Raw genomic sequence first — 20,222 nt, 5'->3', positions numbered from 1 at the left:
CTCGCTCTTTCCTGTCTCTCCTCCTCACAGACAACAAGCGCACATTCTTACACACGTCCCATACTGTCACGTCATACGTCACATACGTTTACGCTAGGGGTGTAACGGTACGTGAATTTGTATTGAACCGTTTCGGTACGGGGGTTTCGGTTCGGTTCGGAGGCGTATCGAACGAGTTCCACACGGACATATTAAGTAGCGCACTGCACGTTGTGTAAACAATGCACACCGAGGCACCATGAATTGATTTACGTGGACCCCGACTTAAACAAGTTGAAAAACTTATTCGGGTGTTACCATTTAGTGGTCAATTGTACGGAATATGTACTGTGCAACCTACTAATAAAAGTTTCAATCAATCAAAAAAAAAAACAACATACGGCATGCTAGTAGCGACCGAGCTAGGATAGACTGACCATACCTCCACTTTTCACCGGATATGTCCTCTTTTGCGTAGTTGTCCGAGTGGAATTTCTTAAATGCCTCAAATGTAATGTTAAGTTAGTGTTGCGTGTATTTTCAATGTACGTTCAGGGTTAAGAAAGGGTTAAAAACGCGACAAATTGTGCGCAGCAACACTCGTGAGGGAGGGCAGAGACAGAGAGAGCGAGAGAGTTATGAAAAAACGCGCATGCGCCGCCAGGCTCTGCTTTTTACCCATAGATTTATCAGATTAAATTTTTATTATCTATAGCAGGGGTGTCAAAAGTGTGCCCTGGAAGCCATTTGCGGCCCACAGCTAATGTTTTAAAGGCCCACAGCCCATTCTAAAAATACTATTAAACAAAAACACAATACAAAGGTCCTGCAGTCCTGGGTTCAAATCCAGGCTCGGGATCTTTCTGTGTGGAGTTTGCGTGTTCTCCCCGTGAATGCGTGGGTTCCCTCCGGGCACTCCGGCTTCCTCCCACTTCCAAAGACATGCACCTGGGGATAGGTTGATTGGCAACACTAAATTGGCCCTAGTGTGTGAATGTGAGTGTGAATGTTGTCTGTCTATCTGTGTTGGCCCTGCGATGAGGTGGCGACTTGTCCAGGGTGTACCCTGCCTTCCGCCCGATTGTAGCTGAGATAGGCGCCAGCGCCCCCCGTGACCCCGAAAGGGAATAAGCGGTAGAAAATGGATGAATGGATAAACAAAAGTGAAATAAAAAAGCTTAAAGGCTAAATGTAATTTAGAAAAAGTTGCAACATTGACTAATAAAACAAAGCTGTTTTTTTTTTTATTTCAAACTGTCATTGCTCAAAACATAATATTGAATCAAACTCAATGTTATTATGAATTATTGACCTATCCAAGTTTCCGATTACTTCCCATCAAATATTCCACTAAGAAAAATATTTTTGGTGGAAGATTTTGCAAATTTGGTAACTAAATAACCAACACATTTATATTTTGTTTTTTTCTTACTGTACCGAAAATGAACCGAACCGTGACCTGTAAAATGTGGTACGTACCGATCCAAAATTTTTGTGTACCGTTACACCCCTAGTATACGCCCTCACGGAGCATAAAGGTAGCAGCATGGGTAATGTTAGCTGTGATGCTAGCAGAGCCATGCGAGTGGTAACACGAGAGAAAGAAGGTGCAAATGAAGGAATGATTAATTCCCAAGAAAAACAGCAGGGGGGTCCATCGTCTGGTGGTGGTTTGGCTTCAAGTGGGAATATGTCTAACAGACAACCGTAATTTGTCAAGCGTGGTGCACAAGCGTTGATACAAAAAGTAGCGTTACTGCTAATATGAAAATGAATGAAGAGTGATTACTCCGCATATCAACATACCTGATCGGTGCCACCTATTAATTAATTTATTAATTAATGCAGCATGAACAAAGAGTGTTTTAATGTAGACACATAGAATCATCATACTGCTGTGATTATATGCATAAAGTGTTCATTCAAGGCCAAGGCAAAATATCGATATATATATCGTGTATCGCGATATGGCCTAAAAATATCGAGATATTAAAAAAAGCCCATATCGCCCAGCCCTATACAGCTGTGATCATATGTATCAAGTGTTAATTCAAGGCTAAGGAAACATATTGAAATACATATCGTGTATCGCGATATGGCCTTAAAAAATATTGCAATATTAAAATATGGCCTTATCACCCAGCCCTAAATCAAAGACTAGCATGTTGAATGCATGTAATAATGTTGTAAGCATTTCACCAATCTCGCACACTTTGCAAATTTGGACGCGATCTAACAGCAAAACAGTCTCCCAACACTGCGTAGATGGCATCAAGGCCTATATATCCAAGCGTGAGGGTTGGGAAACGAAGGTGTTTGGCGAGGGAAGTGTGGATTCAGGCCGGGTGGCCTATTTCAAGTTCCAGGTAACCCTAGATTATTATATTTTATAAATAGTAAACCAAGTTGTGGTAGTAGTTTAATCAGAACTTTAGTCGTGGATGTACACTGTATAGTGATGAATCCAATAAACATTTGATTTGATTTTGATTTGACATTAGTTTTGCAAAATGCGGTTGCACATTTTGCAAATTGCGCCCTTTGGTATTGTGCTTACAACAATAAGACAACTGCTGCAACGGCCATACTCACAAGAGCATGCAGAAAAAAATTGCATGGGAAACGAGCGCTATGTCAACATATTAGACACATCTTAACCAGGGACTGCGTTCTAGAAACATCAGTAAAGTGACAAGGGACGACGAAAATTGGACACTAAGCTAAGCTAGCAGTAGCTGACTGATGGCGGGCTAATCAGAAGGCGCAAAGCGTTTCGAGACTGCATGAAATCATCATCATACTGCTGTGATTATATGTATCAAGTGTTAATTCAAGGCTAAGGAAACATATTGAAATACATTTCTTGTATCGCGATATGGCCTTAAAAAATATCGCAATCTTTAAAAAAGGCCTTATCCCCCAGCCCTAAATCAAAGACTAGCATGTTGAATGCATGTAATAATGTTGTAAGAATTTCACCAATCTCGTGCACCTTGCAAATTATACGTCATTTCCATTGTGTGCAAGACGAGATTTTGTGGATGGTTTAGTCAGTAACCCTACATTATTATATTTTATAAATAGTAAACCAAGTTGTGGTAGCATATTAGTCGTGGGTGTACACTGTATAGTGGTTAGCTTTAGGGTTGGACTGATTTGAGGGCAAAACTCAGTTATATTGTCCCGACTACAAATGAATAGATTTAGATAAGTATTTAATAAATTATTTTGATTTGCAAAATGTGCACCACACATTACTCAAATATATAGCTGGAAGCAATTTGCAAAAAGATTGCCTATTATACAAATTTGCACAATGCGGTTGTGCATTTTGCTCACATTGGTATTGTGCTTACAACAACAACAAAACTGCTGCAACGGCCATACTCACAAGAGCATTCAGAAAGAACTTGCATGGGAAACGAGCGCTATGTCAACATATTAGACACATCTTAACCGGGGACTGCCTTCTAGAAACATCAGCAAAGTGATAAGGGACGACGAAAATTGGACGCTAAGCTAGCAGTAGCCGACTGATGGCGGGCTAATCTGAAAGCGTTTCGATACTACATGAAATCATCATCATACTGCTGTGATTATATGCATCAAGTGTTCATTCAAGGCTAAGGCAAAATATCGATATATATATTGTGTATCGCGATATGGCCTAAAAGTATCGAGATATTAAAAAAAGGCTATTACGCCCAGCCCTATACTGCTGTGATTATATGTATCAAGTGTTAATTCAACGCTAAGGAAACATATTGAAATACATATTGTGTATCGCAATATGGCCTTAAAAAATATCGCAATATTTAAAAAAGGCCTTATCGCCCAGCCCTAAATCAAAGACTGGCATGTTGAATGCATGTAATAATGTTGTTAGCATTTCGCCAATCTCGCTCACTTTGCAAATTATACGTCATTTCCATTGTGCGCAAACAATTTGCATATCGCAAGACGAGATTTAAGACAAGATTTTGTGGATGGTTTAGTCAGTAACCCTACATTATTATATTTTATAAATAGTAGACCAAGTTGTGGTAGTAGTTTAGTCGTGGGTGTACACTGTATAGTGGTTAGGTTTAGGGTTGGACTGATTTGAGGGCAATACTCAGTTTTATTGTCCCGACTACAAATGAATAGATTTAGATAAGTATTTAATAAATTATTTTGATTTGCAAAATTTGCACCACACATTATTCAAATATATAGCTGGAAGCAATTTGAAAAAGATTGCCTATTACACAAATTTGCAAATTGCTCACATTGGTATTGTGCTTACAACAACAACAAGACAACTGCTGCAAATGCCATACTCACAAGAGCATGCAGACAAAAATTGCATGGGAAACGAGCGCTATGTCAACATATTAGACACATCTTAACCGGGGACTGCGTTCTAGAAACATCAGCAAAGTGACAAGGGACGACGAAAATTGGACACTAAGCTAAGCTAGCAGTAGCCGACTGATGGCGGGCTAATCAGAAGGCGCAAAGCGTTTCGATACTGCATGAAATGACGTGCAAACTGCGTGACCGTGCAACGGAGTGTGGACGTGGATCATTTCCCGTCGTGGATTTAGATGAATGAGGAAAACATTACGATAATAACAGCCCAGCTTTCCAGGGAGTAGACAGAGCCCATGTATGTCAGCTACAGCACTCCTGGCGGGGTTGTCAGGTGGCACAGAGCGACGTGGGCCCCGGGGCGAGGATGTTCGCATGCCTGGGATCTCAGCTCCAAATTGGGGGCGACATTAGCGTGTGGTCGCGGGAGAGCAACACAGCACAAGCTGACTAACGGCTCGTCGGCAACAATAACAAAGCTAATGCTAGCAGGCTAGCCAGCCAGCTAACAGTTTGTCAGGTGTCTGCCACTTTACTGCTAGTACCGTGTGACATAAGGAAATGACCGTTCGGCGCTCGAGTGTCCGGAGACATTATATCCATTATCCCGAATTCAAACCTGACAGTGACAAGCGCCTATTTGTCAACCAAGTGGAGGGGCTCGCTTTACCTTCAGTTCCGTACTGTCCGCCATCTTGTGACATTGTATGCGCAGGCGCAACAGCCGTCCTCAGGGGACAAGGGGGGCCTCCGTGGATGCGCTTGCTGACAAGTGACAGCAGGGGGCGTCCGTGCTACGTTTATAGTGACGTAATGCACAAAGCGAACGGAAGGTGACGTATTCACTTTCATTACGATTTGTTGACGCGTAAAAAAAAGCTTTGCACGGTGCAGTATCACACATTACGACGTAGAAGATGCAGACACATCCTGTAGTCAATAATACGTTGGAGTTGTGTGTTTTAAAGGTGCCCGTAGAAAGTTATTTCAATACATAAATCTGCACACTTTTTTTCATCCCAGTTCAAAAATGGATTGTTTTTCATCTCTAATTAGCCAAGCTTTTTTGATAAAAATGTTTTATTTATGGGGAAATGCAACCAAATATCACATTAACAATTGTAATAAAATTTGTGCTAAAAAAAAAAAAAGCTGACCATGTCCTCCAAAAACACAATGTCTGCAACAAACAATTACATCAAATACTTATTTGTGTGTTTTTACGAATTTAAAGTGCATGACGTTCCAAATGAAGGTAAAATCACAGAGTGAAATAAATAACCGCGAATAACTGTTACAATACATTGCAATTGCACGTTGCCACAAATAATAAATATAAATGGTCTCGAACGAAATGCTGAATATTGCAATACATCCATCCATCCGTTTTCCTACCGCTTGTCTCTCATTCTAATAATAAATACAACAAATTACACGAGGAGCGATGAGTCTGTTTCTCGCACGTTGTGGTGGAAAAGTTTTTTGTTTTTTCCCCCCCCACAGTAAAGAGAGAGTTCACGGTGGAAGCAGAGGGGACTTGAAGGTGCACGACCCCGTGCAGTGACGTGGGGTTAACATCTTGCAGGAGAAATGGTGCAACGCGTCGTGAGCTTCTGAGGAAAAGCAAAACAAGCCATCAACCATGCCCATGCAAAATATCACGGATGAATAATATCATGCTTTTTGTTCATGAATTAAATCAAGCAAACATGCAAACACTTGTTTCCATATTGCTCAAAAACATTATTATTGTACTCAATTGTTTTATTTTTCTCACCTCTAACGATGTGCAACTGCTGGACCATCTCCTCCCTGTAGGAGAGTTCTCTTTTCATCTGATCCTGAAAGTTATCTAAAGAAAGACGTTAGAATTAAATTAAAAATCAGCCCCAAAAAAAAAAAATCACCGATAAAATAAATCAATGTAAAATATTGATTGTTGTTTGATAATTCCCAAATTGGCATCACTGCGGTACATCCTGGCACTCTGCTGGGACAGCCAACAAATGCAAAAGTATCAACCAGATTTACTGAAATTAAGCTCATATTGATTGGCAACACTAAATTGGCCCTAGGGTGTGAATGTGAGTGTGAATGTTGTCTGTCTATCTGTGTTGGCCCTGTGATGAGTTGGCGACTTGTCCGGGGTGTACACCGCCTTCCGTCCGATTGTAGCTGAGATAGGTTCCAGCGCCCCCCGCAACCGCAAAGGGAATAAGCGGTAGAAAATGGATGGATGGATAGATTTTTGTTTTTTCCCCGAAATATAAGCACATTAAGTTGATACCAATGTGTGAGTGTAAGCCGCATATTTAGGTTGATGCACTTGCAAGGCAAAATGTTTTTGAGCTGATAGACAAAAATGTAAATAAATACAACCCAAAATAGTAAGTCTCACAAAGTCTCGCTTTAGCGCCTCCTTAGAGCACTGAAAAAAATAACTCATAAGATTTACTTGAAAAAATTATTGTAAGTATTTGCACGCAAATGATTTAAGTAAAATTTAAAGCTGCAATATCAAGTAACACTCACTTGCCAGTATCAAGGAAATTCTACTTACCATATAACGACAGTTGTGAAGATATTAAGTAACAGTTACTTAATTACATCCAAGTTTTAAGTTATATTTATTTAAACAAATTAAGTAAAGTCTACTTGTTTTTCATCGGCAGGAACATCATTTTACTCAAAATTTTAAGTAATTTTTATATACCATATTTCCTTGAATAGCCGAAGGGGCGCTATTTAACTTAAAACATCTTCTCACTCCTGCACTTATCAATGGCATGCAGTGAAAAATTGAGTGAGATAAAAAAATTAAAAAAAATAAACATTCTGTGGCCGTGACCCGGTGGGTGGAACCCACTGCTCTACAACATGTTATCGCACCCACTTTTACACCATGCATTCTGCGTGCCGGAAGGACGCATGCATTTCGCTGCTTCTCCTACGAGATTGCAATGCATACTTGGTCAACAGCCATACCTTTTACACTGACGGTTGTAATATAAACAACTTTAACATTCTTACTAATATGCGCCACACTCTGTGAACCCACACCAAACACATTTCTGGAGAACATCGACTCTGTAACACATTATAAACGCAAGATAAGAATGACCCATAATGCCACCTTGCAGTGCTCTGTGAAGTGATCCTAACGGCCGGAGCAGAGCCATTCAGCCAGAGCCTGTTGTGCTGTGCGCATGTGCCGTCGTGCATGCGTTTCAAAACACTAGATTTTCGGAGTAAAGTTTATGTAATATTTTTAGGTTTATGTACGTACAACTATTAAACATTTGAATAGTATGAGGAAACATAAGTAAAACTTACTCTTCCCCTATAATTCATTTTAATAAAATGTTTAATTTTACTTAAGAAACTCTAGTTCTTACTGAATGTTAAAAATACTAGGTATAAATTATGACAGTTACTCTAATAGAGTTTACGGCACCAAAAAGTCACTTTTTTCAGTGTGGCTCCCTCAAGATTTTTAAAAAATTTATAAAATGGACAAGATGTTTGAAAAACTATAATGTTTTAATATATTTTCTGTAAAAGACAACACCTGACACAAAGCTTCCTTATTGCTAGAAATTCCACTGTTTATATTAAAATGCTTTACTGATGAGAGGATTTGGCAAGCGCTGTTTTGTCCTAATTTCGGCGGTCCTTGAACACACCGTAGTTTGTTTACAAGTATAACTTTCTCGACACTGCCACAGAAAGACATGATTTATACCACTCCTTCTTTGTCTCATTTTGTCCAACAAACGTTTTATGCTGTGTGTGAATGCACAAAGGTGAACTTTGTTGATGTTATTGACTTGTGTAGAGTGCTAATCAGGCATATTTGGTCAGTGCATGACTGCAAGCTAATCAATGCTAACATGTTGTATGTACATATTGCATCATTATGCCTCAGTTGTAGGTATATTTGAATTCATTTAATTTTGTTAGGTCCTCGGTGTATTTAATTTGTATTTGCATGTCTCATGACACATTATCTGTATTTATTATTGGCTGTATTTCTGATAGTTGTTTGTGTGACATGTCGTTATAGACCAGAGCTAACGTTACCCAGATTGCAAAGATTGTAACAAAACTATTAGAAGACAGCCTGCTGTTTCCTTTAACTTTGAGACACACATCTATACCATTGGCCATTTTAAGCCAGTAATTTCCAGGAGTTATCTCACCCTCCGACTAGCCTCCGTTTTACTAATGTGTTCCAATGTTACAAACATTTTCAGAATAAATATTACATTTCAACATTTTTGTCAATGAAGATTTGTGTCAGCCTGCAAAACATAGTCATTTTAATAGTTGAAATCTTACATAATATGTTGCCTTCATTATAACACTTATAAAAGGCTTTTAATGTTTTGCAGCTCGAGAAGGATTTTTTTTTTTTTTGTATTTTTGGTCCAATATGGCTCTTTACAGGCTCAAACATGTTTAGGGCCTTAAAGGCCTACTGAAACCCACTATTACCCACCACGCAGTCTGATAGTTTATATATCAATGATGAAATATTAACATTGCAACACATGCCAATACGGCCGTTTTAGTTTATTAAATTGCAATTTTAAATTTCCCGGGAGTTTCGTCCAGGAAACGCCGTGTAATGATGACGTGTACGCAAGACGTCACGGGTTTTTAGGAAGTATGAGCGCTGCACACACACACAGCTAAATGTTGTCTGCTTTAACGACTTAATTACACAGTATTTTGGAGATCTGTGTTGCTGAATCTTTTGCAATTTGTTCAATTAATATTGGAGAAGTCACAGTAGAAAGATGGAGTTGGGAAGCTTTAGCCTTTAGCCACACAAACACACGGTGATTCCTTGTTTAAAATTCCTGGAGGTGAAACTTAACTATGGATCAGAGCGCGTTCAAGAGGACATGGATCAAGACGGAATCTCAACCAGCAGGTTTCGGTGAGAAAATTGTGGTTAAAAAGTCGCTTCTTACCGGAGAAAAGCTGAGCTTGTGTCGTCCATAGCTGCTGTCGACTCCCCTGAGACACTGCGCGTCAGGACACCCGTGGAGACACCCTTCCGACTATCAGGTACTATTTAACTCACTAAAACACTAGCAACACAATAGAAAGATAAGGGATTTCCCAGAATTATCCTATTAAATCGGAATCCGTCCCAATCGCGTTTTGTTTGTTTTTTTTACTTTTTTTTTTTTCTAGTCCGTCGCTATCAATATCCTCAAACACGAATCTTTCATCCTCGCTCAAATTAATGGGGAAATTGTCGTTTTCTCGGTCCGAATAGCACTTTTTGTTGGAGGCTCCCATTATAATCCATCCATCCATTTTCTACCGCTTATTCCCTTTTGGGGTTGCGGGGGACGCTGGCGCCTATCTCAGTTACAGTCGGGCGGAAGGCAGGGTACACCCTGGACAAGTTGCCAGCTCATCGCAGGGCCAACACAGATAGACAGACAACATTGACACTCACATTCACACACTAGGGCCAATTTAGTGTTGCCAATCAACCTATCCCCAGGTGCATGTCTTTGGAAGTGGGAGGAAGCCGGAGTACCCGGAGGGAACCGACGCATTCACGGGGAGAACATGCAAACTCCACACAGAAAGATCCCGAGCCTGGATTTGAACCCAGGACTGCAGGACCTTCGTATTGTGAGGCAGACGCACTAACCCCTCTCCCACCGTGAAGTCATTATAAACAATGTGAATATGTGAGGAGCCCTCAACATGTAATGTAATCGTCTGCAACTTCCAGTAGAGACAGGGCATTTGTCTTAGCACCGAAAATTGCGAACTTTATCGTGGATGTTCTCTACTAAATCCTTTCAGCAAAAATATGGCAATATCGCAAAATGATCAAGTATGACACATAGAATGGACCTGCTATTCCCGTTTAAATAAGAAAATCTCATTTCAGTAGGCCTTTAAAGGTGTTTTGTCATTGGTACAATTTGATGCCGAACTAATATGCGATCCACTAAAAAAAAATGGTGCAAGGCTGTCCAATCTATAATATTATTTACCTATAGGTGACAATCTTGCAATATATATTTCTAAAATTTGATTTCTTTGTAGCAGGCCATGTTTATCGCCCAAAAAAGGCATGTGGTATGCAATAAATGGCCCCCAGGCCACACTTTGAACACACTCGTCTAAATGAGTTTAATGGTGAAAGTAAAAAAACATCACTTTTTTTTAACCAGGCAAATACCCTCCGCCCTCACTTTAAAAATGAATCAATGTTCCCTGCAGCTGCACAAAAGGTGAAATATTTAAAAGCCAACAGGTGCTGCATGGTAAAAAAAAACAAAAACATTATTGACCACTCAGAAGCTGGATGACATGCACTAGAGAGAGGCCTTAAGGGTCTAGAGTTTTCGAACTCTCCACCACTTGCCATATTGACCCACAGGGTACTTCTTTATTCATCCACTTTGCATTGAGAAGTGATAATGATAGTGATATCCTTAAGATAATAATGCTCTTTCGATGAAAACAAGAATCCATTTTATTTTGACACTGCCTACATGCTTTGTATGAAGTACACCTGCACACAATAATTTCCGTGTAAGAAGTGCAGCACACCAATGTTGAGTTTAGATCGATGGGTGTAGAAATGTAGTTCTGCATCGTATATAAGTATTTGTGATGACTTTCATAAAGTAACCAGAATTCTAACTCAGTGTGATACAGTGCAGCACCAGCATATTTTAACTATCTGCAAAATTAAAAGTGAAAATCATTGGCCTATACAGCCTTTGTAAAGGCGCTCAACATGCATTTGTAATATGTCAACAATTTATCACCAGATCAGCACATAATATGAAACTCATATTTTTCTATTGTTAGAAAGCAGGCACATACATTCCTATTACAGTAATATAGTTTTCCCTAATGTGCATGTTTGTCACTGCTGATCCACCAGGCTGTTGTTGGAGCTTGAATTACAAACATGTAAAAGGGGGTTTCTTAAAGCAATAAATCTATCAAATATTACAGTGTTGGAGTGAATGCCAGATTTTGGGGCTCACCTTTTAAATGTTGAAATTCACGTTCCAGCTTTTTCCTCAGCTCAACCTGCTCTAAGAGTTGCTTCTGTAGCTCCTCTAAAAACACACAAAAAATAGATAAGGATATTTTTTTTACATCTTTTTTTTGGCTTTTTTTTTTAAATAAAATAAAACAACTGTAATTTATAGTGTAGTTAATGTTAGGCTGTAGTTCATAATCTTCTATAATATTATAGGCTTCCAGTGTATTTTTTAAATTTCACATCCCTCAAAAAAACATATAATCCCATCAAAAAAAAACTTAAACTTGTCAGATTTTTGGATGTACATAATTTGACTTGAAATTGAGCATTTTAAAAACAATAATCAAAACATATTTTGTTTGCTGGAACTACATTTCAAACGCCGGTTATATAGGCCTGCTGGTGAAATAATTTGGGTAATGTTTAAAAACAAGTCATGAGAAGAAATATAAATCTAATCAATGCAAATATAATTCATACATTATGAAAAATACATAAATTGATGAGGCGAAAAATAATAATAATTAAAAAATCGACAATACCTTTTGCGAGAGTCTGAATATTTCGTTTTGCTTGCAGAGGTCTTGTCGCGTCTTCATCTGAACACAAAAATAAACCCACAAAAATTAAAATATAATCATGTGGAAAATAACATTAATTAATTCTCGCTGGTGAATTATTACCGTCGTCGTTCGGCTCCCGTTGGTTTTCTTCGCTGCTGCTTTGTTCACTAAAAGACTTGCTTTCCACCTCCTCCACGGTGGAGGACGGCTCCTCTTTACTCGCAACATCATCTTGCAAGAAAAAAAACGCACAGTTAAATTTTATTGCAAAACATTTTATTATTATTATTATTTTATTTTTATTTTTACAATGAAATGTTATGTCTGACCATGAGTGGTAATAATCCCCAAAGGCTGGTAGCTTGCAGCTCTAAAATGGTACGGACTGCTCCTTTGTTGCAGCTCGCTTCCCTCCTGCGTGGACGCATAAACACGCACATTACAAATATTATTTCATCAAATGTATTCTTTTTGGAGTTTGACACTCACGTGGATAAAAGGTGCGGCGGCGACGTGGCTCTCCGCTAACTGTTTGCTCTGCACTTCTCGGTCACGTGACGGGGGCTCCACGCGTGGGCCCTGCGTGAGTTTGTGGGACTCGTGAAAAGTCGTCTTGCCGTCGGACTCGATGGAGGGAGGAGACCGGGGACACAGCAAGGACCGCGGCCTGCAGTTGTCCTCGTCCTCCGGCGTTTTGTTGCTCTCCACGTCCACGTCCGCGTCACCGTCGCTGTCCACGCACGGGGACATTGATCTGTAGCTGGAGCTCTCGCTTAAAAAGTCCGGCGATAAGTAGCGCGTAAACGGGCCTCGGTTACCGTATAGTTTAGCGATGCAGTCCGCGTCTTTCACCACGGGCCGGAAGGCGGACACGTAGCTGAGCTTCCGCGCGACGTGGGGCGGCAACGCGCCGCCTTCGTCCCCGGACTTGTCGTCCTCGTTCCGGGCGGACTGCGTGCTGGAGCAGCGCTCGCTCTCCACCATGCTGTCTTTGGACGTGTCGGTGCTGCGGTCGGAAATGTCCACGTCCGCGTGTCTGTGGAGGGGCAAGAGCTCGGGTGGGGGTTTGTACGGAGGCATCGGTAAGGACCCGGCGGCGGCAGCGGCGGGCCAGAAGACGGGGAAAGACGGGTAGGCGCTGTCCTTGGTGCCGGGCCACAGGAGGCCGGCCTTGCTCTGCTCGCCCAGGATGCTGTCGTCCTTCTTCGGGCACAGGCCGAAGGCCGGGAAGCCGTACGGGTGCGGGAAGAGCGGCGGCGGGATCTTCTGGAGCATACCGAAGCCCTTACTCGGTACCGGGATGACCGGGTAGCTGCGCGGGCCCATGCTCATGCTGCTGACCCGGTTCTCCTCAGAGCCGAGGATCTTCGCCGGTACCTCCGGGGACTCCCGGTGCAGACTCGGACCGTGGTGGGACTTCAGCGGGGAGCAGGACCCCGACCCCCCGCCCGGCATCGTCCTCTTGCGGCTGCCGCCGTTAAACATGGCCTTGACGTCCTCCCACGCGTGTAAAACGTCAGTCTGGCTGCTCTTGTCGGACAGCTTCAGGTGTCGCCTCCACGAGTTGAAGTTCGCCGCGTCCGGCTGCGTGTATTTGGACTCGGGGGTGCGGTGGGAGTGGAATATGAACTTATTGGGGGAGAAGTACATGTTGCAGTAGGCGCATTTGATGCACTTGGCTCGGGAGCTGTTGTAGCGGGCCGGGATGAAGCTGCCGCGGCTCCCCCACGCGCACTCATGGGTGACGTCGAAGGCGAAATTCTCCGGTAATTTCGGAGGCGAGTGCGCGCCCAGGAACGACTTGCAGAGTCTCTCGGCCTCGCGTTTGGTGATCATGCCGCACCGCCGGGAGGAGATGGGCATGGCGCCCGCCCGGCGGAGGATCTCCAGCTGCACGGGGGTGCACTGCACGCAGGTGATGCCCAGCGCCACGCGGCGGTTGTGGATCTCGTTGTAGCTGTAGTTCTTCAGCAAGGTGTTGGAGATCTGCGCCAGGCACAGCCGCTCCTGGCCGTCGATCACCAGGGAGACGATGGGTATTCCGTACAGCACCGTCTCGCCCACCTGGTTGGGCTTCAGGTTGTTGGAGGTCGGGTAGGAAAGTTCTTGCTTGGACGCCGGAGAGGAGCTGGAGTCTCGGCCCGCGGGGATGGAATCCATGTCGTCTGCGCAAAACATGCAAGTGGAATCAAAGCGCGTCACATTCAAAGTTGATTATACCAAACCATGCTTTATAGAATAGTCACCTTCAGTGTTGGTGCAGCTCCCCTCCGTCGTGGGGCCGTGATGGAGGACAGGAGGAGTGTGTGGAGGCTGCTGGGATGTTTGCTTTAGTGACGGGACGCCGCCTCCCCCCCTCCTTCCCTCCCTCCCTGCGCGCATGGTGGGTGCGCACGCCCGGTTTGTGTTGCACCGCTCCTCACATCCCTTTAAAAACAGGCGTGCGCGCCAAAACCTGCATTCACCTGCACTCACCTGTAGCCTCAGGTGATCGGCAGTGCAGAAGCACACTAAAAAATAAAAATTGCACTATAAAAAACAAGTGCATGGACTAAATTAATGCGCGCATAAATTAATTCCACAAACAGCGTGGGCTCATTGTGGGGTGCATACAGGCCCTCAGTCATGTGTTGCGTTCCCACGTCCTCACACACACACACACCCACACACACACACACACACACACACACACACACACACACACACACACACACACACACACACACACACACACACACACACACACACACACACGCACACACACACACACTTTGACAGCAAGCAGCTGCTCCTATGATCACTTTACTACACAGATGAAAGAAAACACACACACACACACACACACACACACACACACACTCACACACACACACACACTATAAAGGCTACAGACATGAGGAACAGGCGTGTGCGTGCGTGCTTGCGTGCGTGCGCGCACCAACAACATCCGTTTAACCGTGTAAGTCAGTAAAGCTGCGAGTTAATTATTCACAATATTTTGGAGCGCGCCACGCCGGCCACCACAGTGCAATATTGATGAAGCAGGTAACGCAAGACGCTGCTGTGGATGCACCGCAGGTCCTCTTCGGGTCAGAGCTGTGCAGCAAGGATGGCGAAAATGTCTCCAATAATAACAACAAGCAGCATGCAAATATATTACATTTGAATGACAAAATAGGAAGAAATTGAGACATTGTCCTATTTTAAATATTCAATATTGGAATTCAGCAACGCATAATTAGAATAAGCAATGTGAAAACAATTACCAGGATTTCACAGCATTTAACAGTATCTTTTTTAACAGGAAAATACTGTAATCCAAATGTACTGTACATTGCATTAAATACATGTAAACAATACCACATCCTTATTTTCCCACATTAATTAAATTGTATTTCACAGTGAATACCGTCATTGTAGTCCCCTGTATTATCACATCAAATGACTATAAATTCTATCATGTACACTAAAACAAATTATAAACTGATTTGTTGTGCAGGAAGTGGTGGTTTACTGTGCACAGGAGAGAGTTCACAATAAAATTGCAATGGTGAAGTTACAGCATGTGGTTGTAATTTTATTGGAATGAATGATAAAATCACGCATTTAGATGTAACTCTATTGTATTTAACTGTTACATTCCTGAGCTCTGCAGTTACAGTATAATGCGGTGAAAAATGTTTCACATGAAAAAAATGCAATTATTAGTCATTAATTACAGTGTGTGCATCACATTAAATATTTTGATTATCTCAATATTAGATTTATACAGTATAAAATGCAAAATGCATAAATAAATGCACCTTGATCCATTTAAAAAGTATACTAAACAAATTTAAATGATCAAAATTTAAGTTTTTTTGAATGGCTAGGTGTTGATCAAAATGTAATTTAAAATTTAAAAATGTCTCCCTTCTGAGTTATTGATCAGAAAATGGGTCAAATTAACCAACTTTTTGAAATGTAATTTCTACAATAAGACACATTAAAGGTCCTACTGACATTGATGAAAGTATCCTATAATCTCTGTGCAGGTTTTTGTTTTTTTATTTTATTCCTCCTTATACATCTGCAAAAAAAAAAAAAAAAAAAAGGATAGTAGTTCACAGTGTGGGAGCGTATAAGATGAGCTAGGTCAAGAAGGTCATTATAGGTCTTTTTCTATACACCTTTGTTGTGCAAGAGAGAGACAGGCTCATTTAAAGTGTGTCCACATTAATCACAGCGTTGCATCAAGTATGATAATCACCTGAACACTCTATTAAAATAAAAGTGGCAGCCCAGGGGAAATCTTACCTTACTCTTTAATTGTTTTGAGGCTTTGATGGGCTTTTTTAATCTACGATTAATTTATGCATCCTTAAATAACTTTACATATGATTAATAAGCTTGAGACCGGATGAAGCAATTATAACAAGTGGTTGGTCACCACCTCATTAGACGGAAAGATGCGGTTTGTGAGTCTTTCGCCTAAAATGGGCGGCTCGGAAACGAAGAGCGCCGACGACAATTACAGCAAAAAGGTCTGCTGGCTAATAATTGGAATGAGTGACGGTTGACTTATTGCTGTTGACCTTCTGTCGGTTGTTGCAGCTAGGATTCAAATGAAGACCATTCGGTGTGAGGAGCAACAGAAGATCACCGGAGACAAGACGCCGCTAAATGTTTGCCGTTATCTAAACAAGACGTCACTCTTTGGCTGCGCCCATGTCTCCTATAGCCGGCCCACGGGGCCTGACCCTACGGTACCTTCCACACCCTCTGCTGCTAAACGGAATGTTTCTCTGAACAAGAGGGTGTGAGAAGTGTGTGTGACGGTGGGCGAGCGGGTAGGGGGGGGGGGGATTTCATCACTGCATCAAATGAGGTTGAGCGCAGGGCCCCTTTTGTCACCGGGCGGGACTCATCTGCCAATGGTGGGCTGTGGGGTCCTGAGGGAGAGACGGGAACAAAGGTGCTAAAAGGCTGCCTGACAATGAGGAGAACCTTCAAGTGTGGGACACAGGCTGAACGGGACAAGCTGTGCCAATCACTCTGCAATTACTGTTTTTCTTTTTTTTTTTTTTTTGTGCACAGCAGACGCCTCACTTTGATGGCGAGGTGCAAGGACGCAGGCGGCCACGCGCTGAGTCCATGTAGCTCCGAGCCTGGCCTGTTGTATGCAGGCTGACCCGGACCTGAGAGTGTCATATAGATGCATAAATCACCCGTTCTGCTGTTGATTACATTGTCAAACAACTTTGAATAATAATGATACTATTAAAAAAAGCTTTTAGCTGTGAACCCTGTACACAATGAGCCAGGATGGGAGTTTTAGTAGGAATTAGAACTGAATTTTTAGGGGTTAGATCAGACCAGACCTGGGGAAATTAAGGCCCCGGGGACTTTTCAATCTGGCCCGCCATTATGTGCAGTGATGTTTTCAAAACACCATAAGTCTTGAATTGTACAAAGTATTTCAATGGTTGGAATCTGCTATTTTGCATTGCATACTAGTTACCTCAGCCTTCCCGGCAAGGTCTATTCAGGTGTACTAGAGAGGAGGCTATGCCGGATAGTCGAACCTTGGATTCAGGAAGAACAGTGTTGTTTTCGTCCTAGTCGTTGAACTGTGGACCAGCTCTATACTCTGAGCAGGGTCTTGAGGGTGCATGGGAGTTTGCCCAACCAGTCTACATGTGCTTTGTGGACTTGGAGAAGGCATTGGACCGTGTACCCTGGGAAGTCCTGTGGGAAGTGTTCAGAGAGTATGGGGTATCGGACTGTCTGATTGTGGCGGTTCGCTCCCTGTACGATCAGTGTCAGAGCTTGGTCTGCATTGCCGGCAGTAAGTCGGACACGTTTCCAGTGAGGGTTTAGTTTAGTTTATTAAGGCTCCTCATTAGTCTGCACCGCAGTGGAGACTATTCTTCCTGGGATCCAGGCAGAAAACAGCACACAATCACAAAACAAAAGATTACAATGCAGTACAACATGATCAATAATCAAATGTTTTAATACAAAAATAGCAACAACAAAAAAAACGATAACTTCAATTTTACATAATAATGTTCATACCAAAGATAAAAAGGGCAATACAAAAAAAGATATATATTTTTGCAAAAATAAAACAAAAAAACAATGCATATAATATACACATTAGTGTACCAAAGACAAGCAATAAGTGACAAAATAGTACCGTCCATCCATTTTCTACTGCTTGTCCCATAATCAATAAAATAGTGAATAATCAATCAATCTATGGTTGGACTCAGCCAAGGTTGCCCTTTGTCACCGATTCTGTTCATAACTTTTATGGACAGAATTGGGTTGAGGGGATTTGTTTCGGTGGCTGCAGGATTAAGTCTCTGCTTTTTGCAGATGACGTGGTCTTGATGGCTTCATCTGGCCAGGATCTTCAGATCTCACTGGATTGATTTGCAGCTGAGTGTGAAGCGACCGGGATGAGAATCAGCACCTCCAAGTCCGAGTCCATGGTTCACGCCCGGAAAAGGGTGGAGTGCCGTCTCCGGGTTGGGGAGGAGACCCTGCCCCAAGTGGAGGAGTTCAAGTACCTCGGAGTCTTGTTCACAAGTGAGGGAAGAGTGGATGGTGAGATCGACAGTGCAGCGTCTTCAGTAATGCGGACGATGTATCGATCCGTTGTGAAGAAGGAGCTGAGCCTTGTTTTATTTTATTTCATTTTTAATTTGTGAAGAAGGAGCTGAGCCTTGTTTTATTTTATTTTATTTTTAATTTTTCTTGTCCATGGTCTGTGCTTATGGTATGCTTGTAATGTTTATTGTCTTGTGATTTATGTATTCTTTTGTATCATGACCTGTTGAATGTGTACTATATTAACCTGCCTTAGGACAACGGATGAAAAATTAGCTATTGTGCTAACTATGGCATATTTACATTGTTGCTTTTTGTTGATAAGTATGCATTGTCTTAATTCAAATAAATAAATAAATAAAGAATATAGCCATGACATTTAATTGGCCCCAGTGTGTGAATGTGAGTGTGAATGTTGTCTGTCTAACTGTGTTGGCCCTGCGATGAGGTGGCGACTTGTCCAGGGTGTACCCAGCCTTCTGCCCGATTGTAGCTAAGATAGGCACCAGCGCCCCCCGTGTCTTCAAAGGGAATAAGCGGTAGAAAAAATGGATGGATAGATGGATAGAAGTAAAAACAATAAGGTTGTTTGAATCAAATGAAGAATGTCTGGGACACACCATGACCAAAAATATCAAATGCATCGTTCCACAAATTACTGGCTTCGAACATTTCACTCAACACAGACGTCGTTATGTCCTCAAAGGTCACTTTTAAGCAGCGCCAGCATTTTGGAACAAGGAGAAGTGATAGAAGAAAGCTAAACATGATGCATCTATTAGTGGCCGCATGGAAAAAGTTATAAACAAGTTTCACTTTTGCATCTCATTGCCTGTAAGTGTGGTGGGTTTAAAGACCCTTGATTAAAGATAGAAACAGAGGTGTCCTTCTGGATACCCCAGAAGATGCACTAATAATGATATAATCATAGTAATAATATATTTTTATAATTTCTTATTATCCACTAATAATAATCCTGTATGTGTATGTAGCTAATTTCTACTTTACACGTTGAAGTAAAATAAAATGTAATGGGTAATGTACATGTTTAAGTGAATAATGATCTGTCGGTCCTTTTTTTTTTAAAAAAAAAATTTTTTTTTTTAAACAAAAACAAATTATTTAAAATCTACATCTGTATTTCTTAACTTGTGAATGCTAGCTTCCCCAGCCATTCCCTTTTTACTTTTATATTTTGAACAAAAGACAGCTACCATGACCACCCCCGAACTGTGAACCATCACTGTAGACACTTTTCAAATTAGATCACTAAAGACACTTTTTAAAACTGCTGCTGTGACCCAATGTCACCTCAATATTTATACTGTTGACTGTCAATCAGAATGTGCAATAATGTTGTTACTCACTGTGCCTTGTATATATTTTTTATTTTTATATTAATTTTAATTTATATTATTTTTATTCTATTTTATTTTAGCTTAGTACTGTGTGACTTGTTGAAGGGTGGACTAGCAAAGTAAGATTTTCATTGTACAGCAAACTGTTTAACTGTGCATATGACAAAAAAAAAAAAATGAATATTGAATCTTGAATTTTGAATATGTTCTAGATATGTTAATCCCATATTTAAAAAGCTGGTTTCCACCAAATCCATGCAACAATTAGTTTTTTATTGCATGTCAACATATCAATTGTGTGTGTATGGTGAAGGAGAGGTGATAGAAAAAAGGTAAACATGA

At 41.5% G+C, this 20,222-nt stretch overlaps 2 protein-coding genes across 3 annotated transcripts in view; both read right to left on the bottom strand.

Moving 5' to 3' along the window:
* The window catches only part of pias1b (protein inhibitor of activated STAT, 1b), a 40,265-nt gene extending 35,171 nt beyond the window's left edge, over positions 1 to 5,094 (bottom strand). Inside the window, exon 1 of the mRNA XM_061917148.1 lies at positions 5,000 to 5,094. Coding sequence (XP_061773132.1) covers positions 5,000 to 5,023 — 24 coding nt within the window. The 5' untranslated portion in view covers positions 5,024 to 5,094. The remainder of the gene's footprint in view (positions 1 to 4,999) is intronic.
* Positions 5,095 to 5,423: 329 nt separating this feature from the next.
* Positions 5,424 to 14,255, bottom strand: skor1b (SKI family transcriptional corepressor 1b). Of its 2 annotated transcripts, none has more exons than XM_061918073.1 (7): positions 12,418 to 14,255; positions 12,258 to 12,342; positions 12,049 to 12,159; positions 11,908 to 11,964; positions 11,364 to 11,438; positions 6,107 to 6,181; positions 5,424 to 5,942 (listed from the first exon to the last, which is right to left on the bottom strand). In XM_061918073.1, the coding sequence occupies exons 1-7, from the start codon at positions 14,104 to 14,106 to the stop codon at positions 5,845 to 5,847; spliced, it is 2,190 nt and encodes a 729-aa protein (XP_061774057.1). In that variant the 5' UTR covers positions 14,107 to 14,255; the 3' UTR covers positions 5,424 to 5,844. The 2 variants fall into 2 exon arrangements, with proteins under 2 accessions (XP_061774057.1, XP_061774058.1); XM_061918074.1 differs by having other exon boundaries at positions 5,424 to 5,939.
* Between the last annotated feature and the right edge of the window lie 5,967 nt (positions 14,256 to 20,222).

The sequence above is a fragment of the Nerophis ophidion genome, linkage group LG12 (genome assembly GCF_033978795.1).
Source record: "Nerophis ophidion isolate RoL-2023_Sa linkage group LG12, RoL_Noph_v1.0, whole genome shotgun sequence".
NCBI classification, from domain to species: domain Eukaryota; kingdom Metazoa; phylum Chordata; class Actinopteri; order Syngnathiformes; family Syngnathidae; genus Nerophis; species Nerophis ophidion.
The sequence above is the reverse complement of the archived record's forward strand: the minus strand, read 5'-3'. Positions and strand labels throughout refer to the sequence as shown.

Excerpts from the sequence above, each read along its gene's own strand:
- skor1b (XM_061918073.1), bottom strand. The coding sequence starts at position 14,106 with ATGTTTTGCGCAGACGACATGGATTCCATCCCCGCGGGCCGAGACTCC. Across the intron at positions 12,160-12,257 it reads GGGGATTATTACCACTCATG|ATGATGTTGCGAGTAAAGAG; the intron begins GTCAGACATAAC and ends TTTTCTTGCAAG. Across the intron at positions 11,965-12,048 it reads ACGGGAGCCGAACGACGACG|ATGAAGACGCGACAAGACCT; the intron begins GTAATAATTCAC and ends TTTTGTGTTCAG.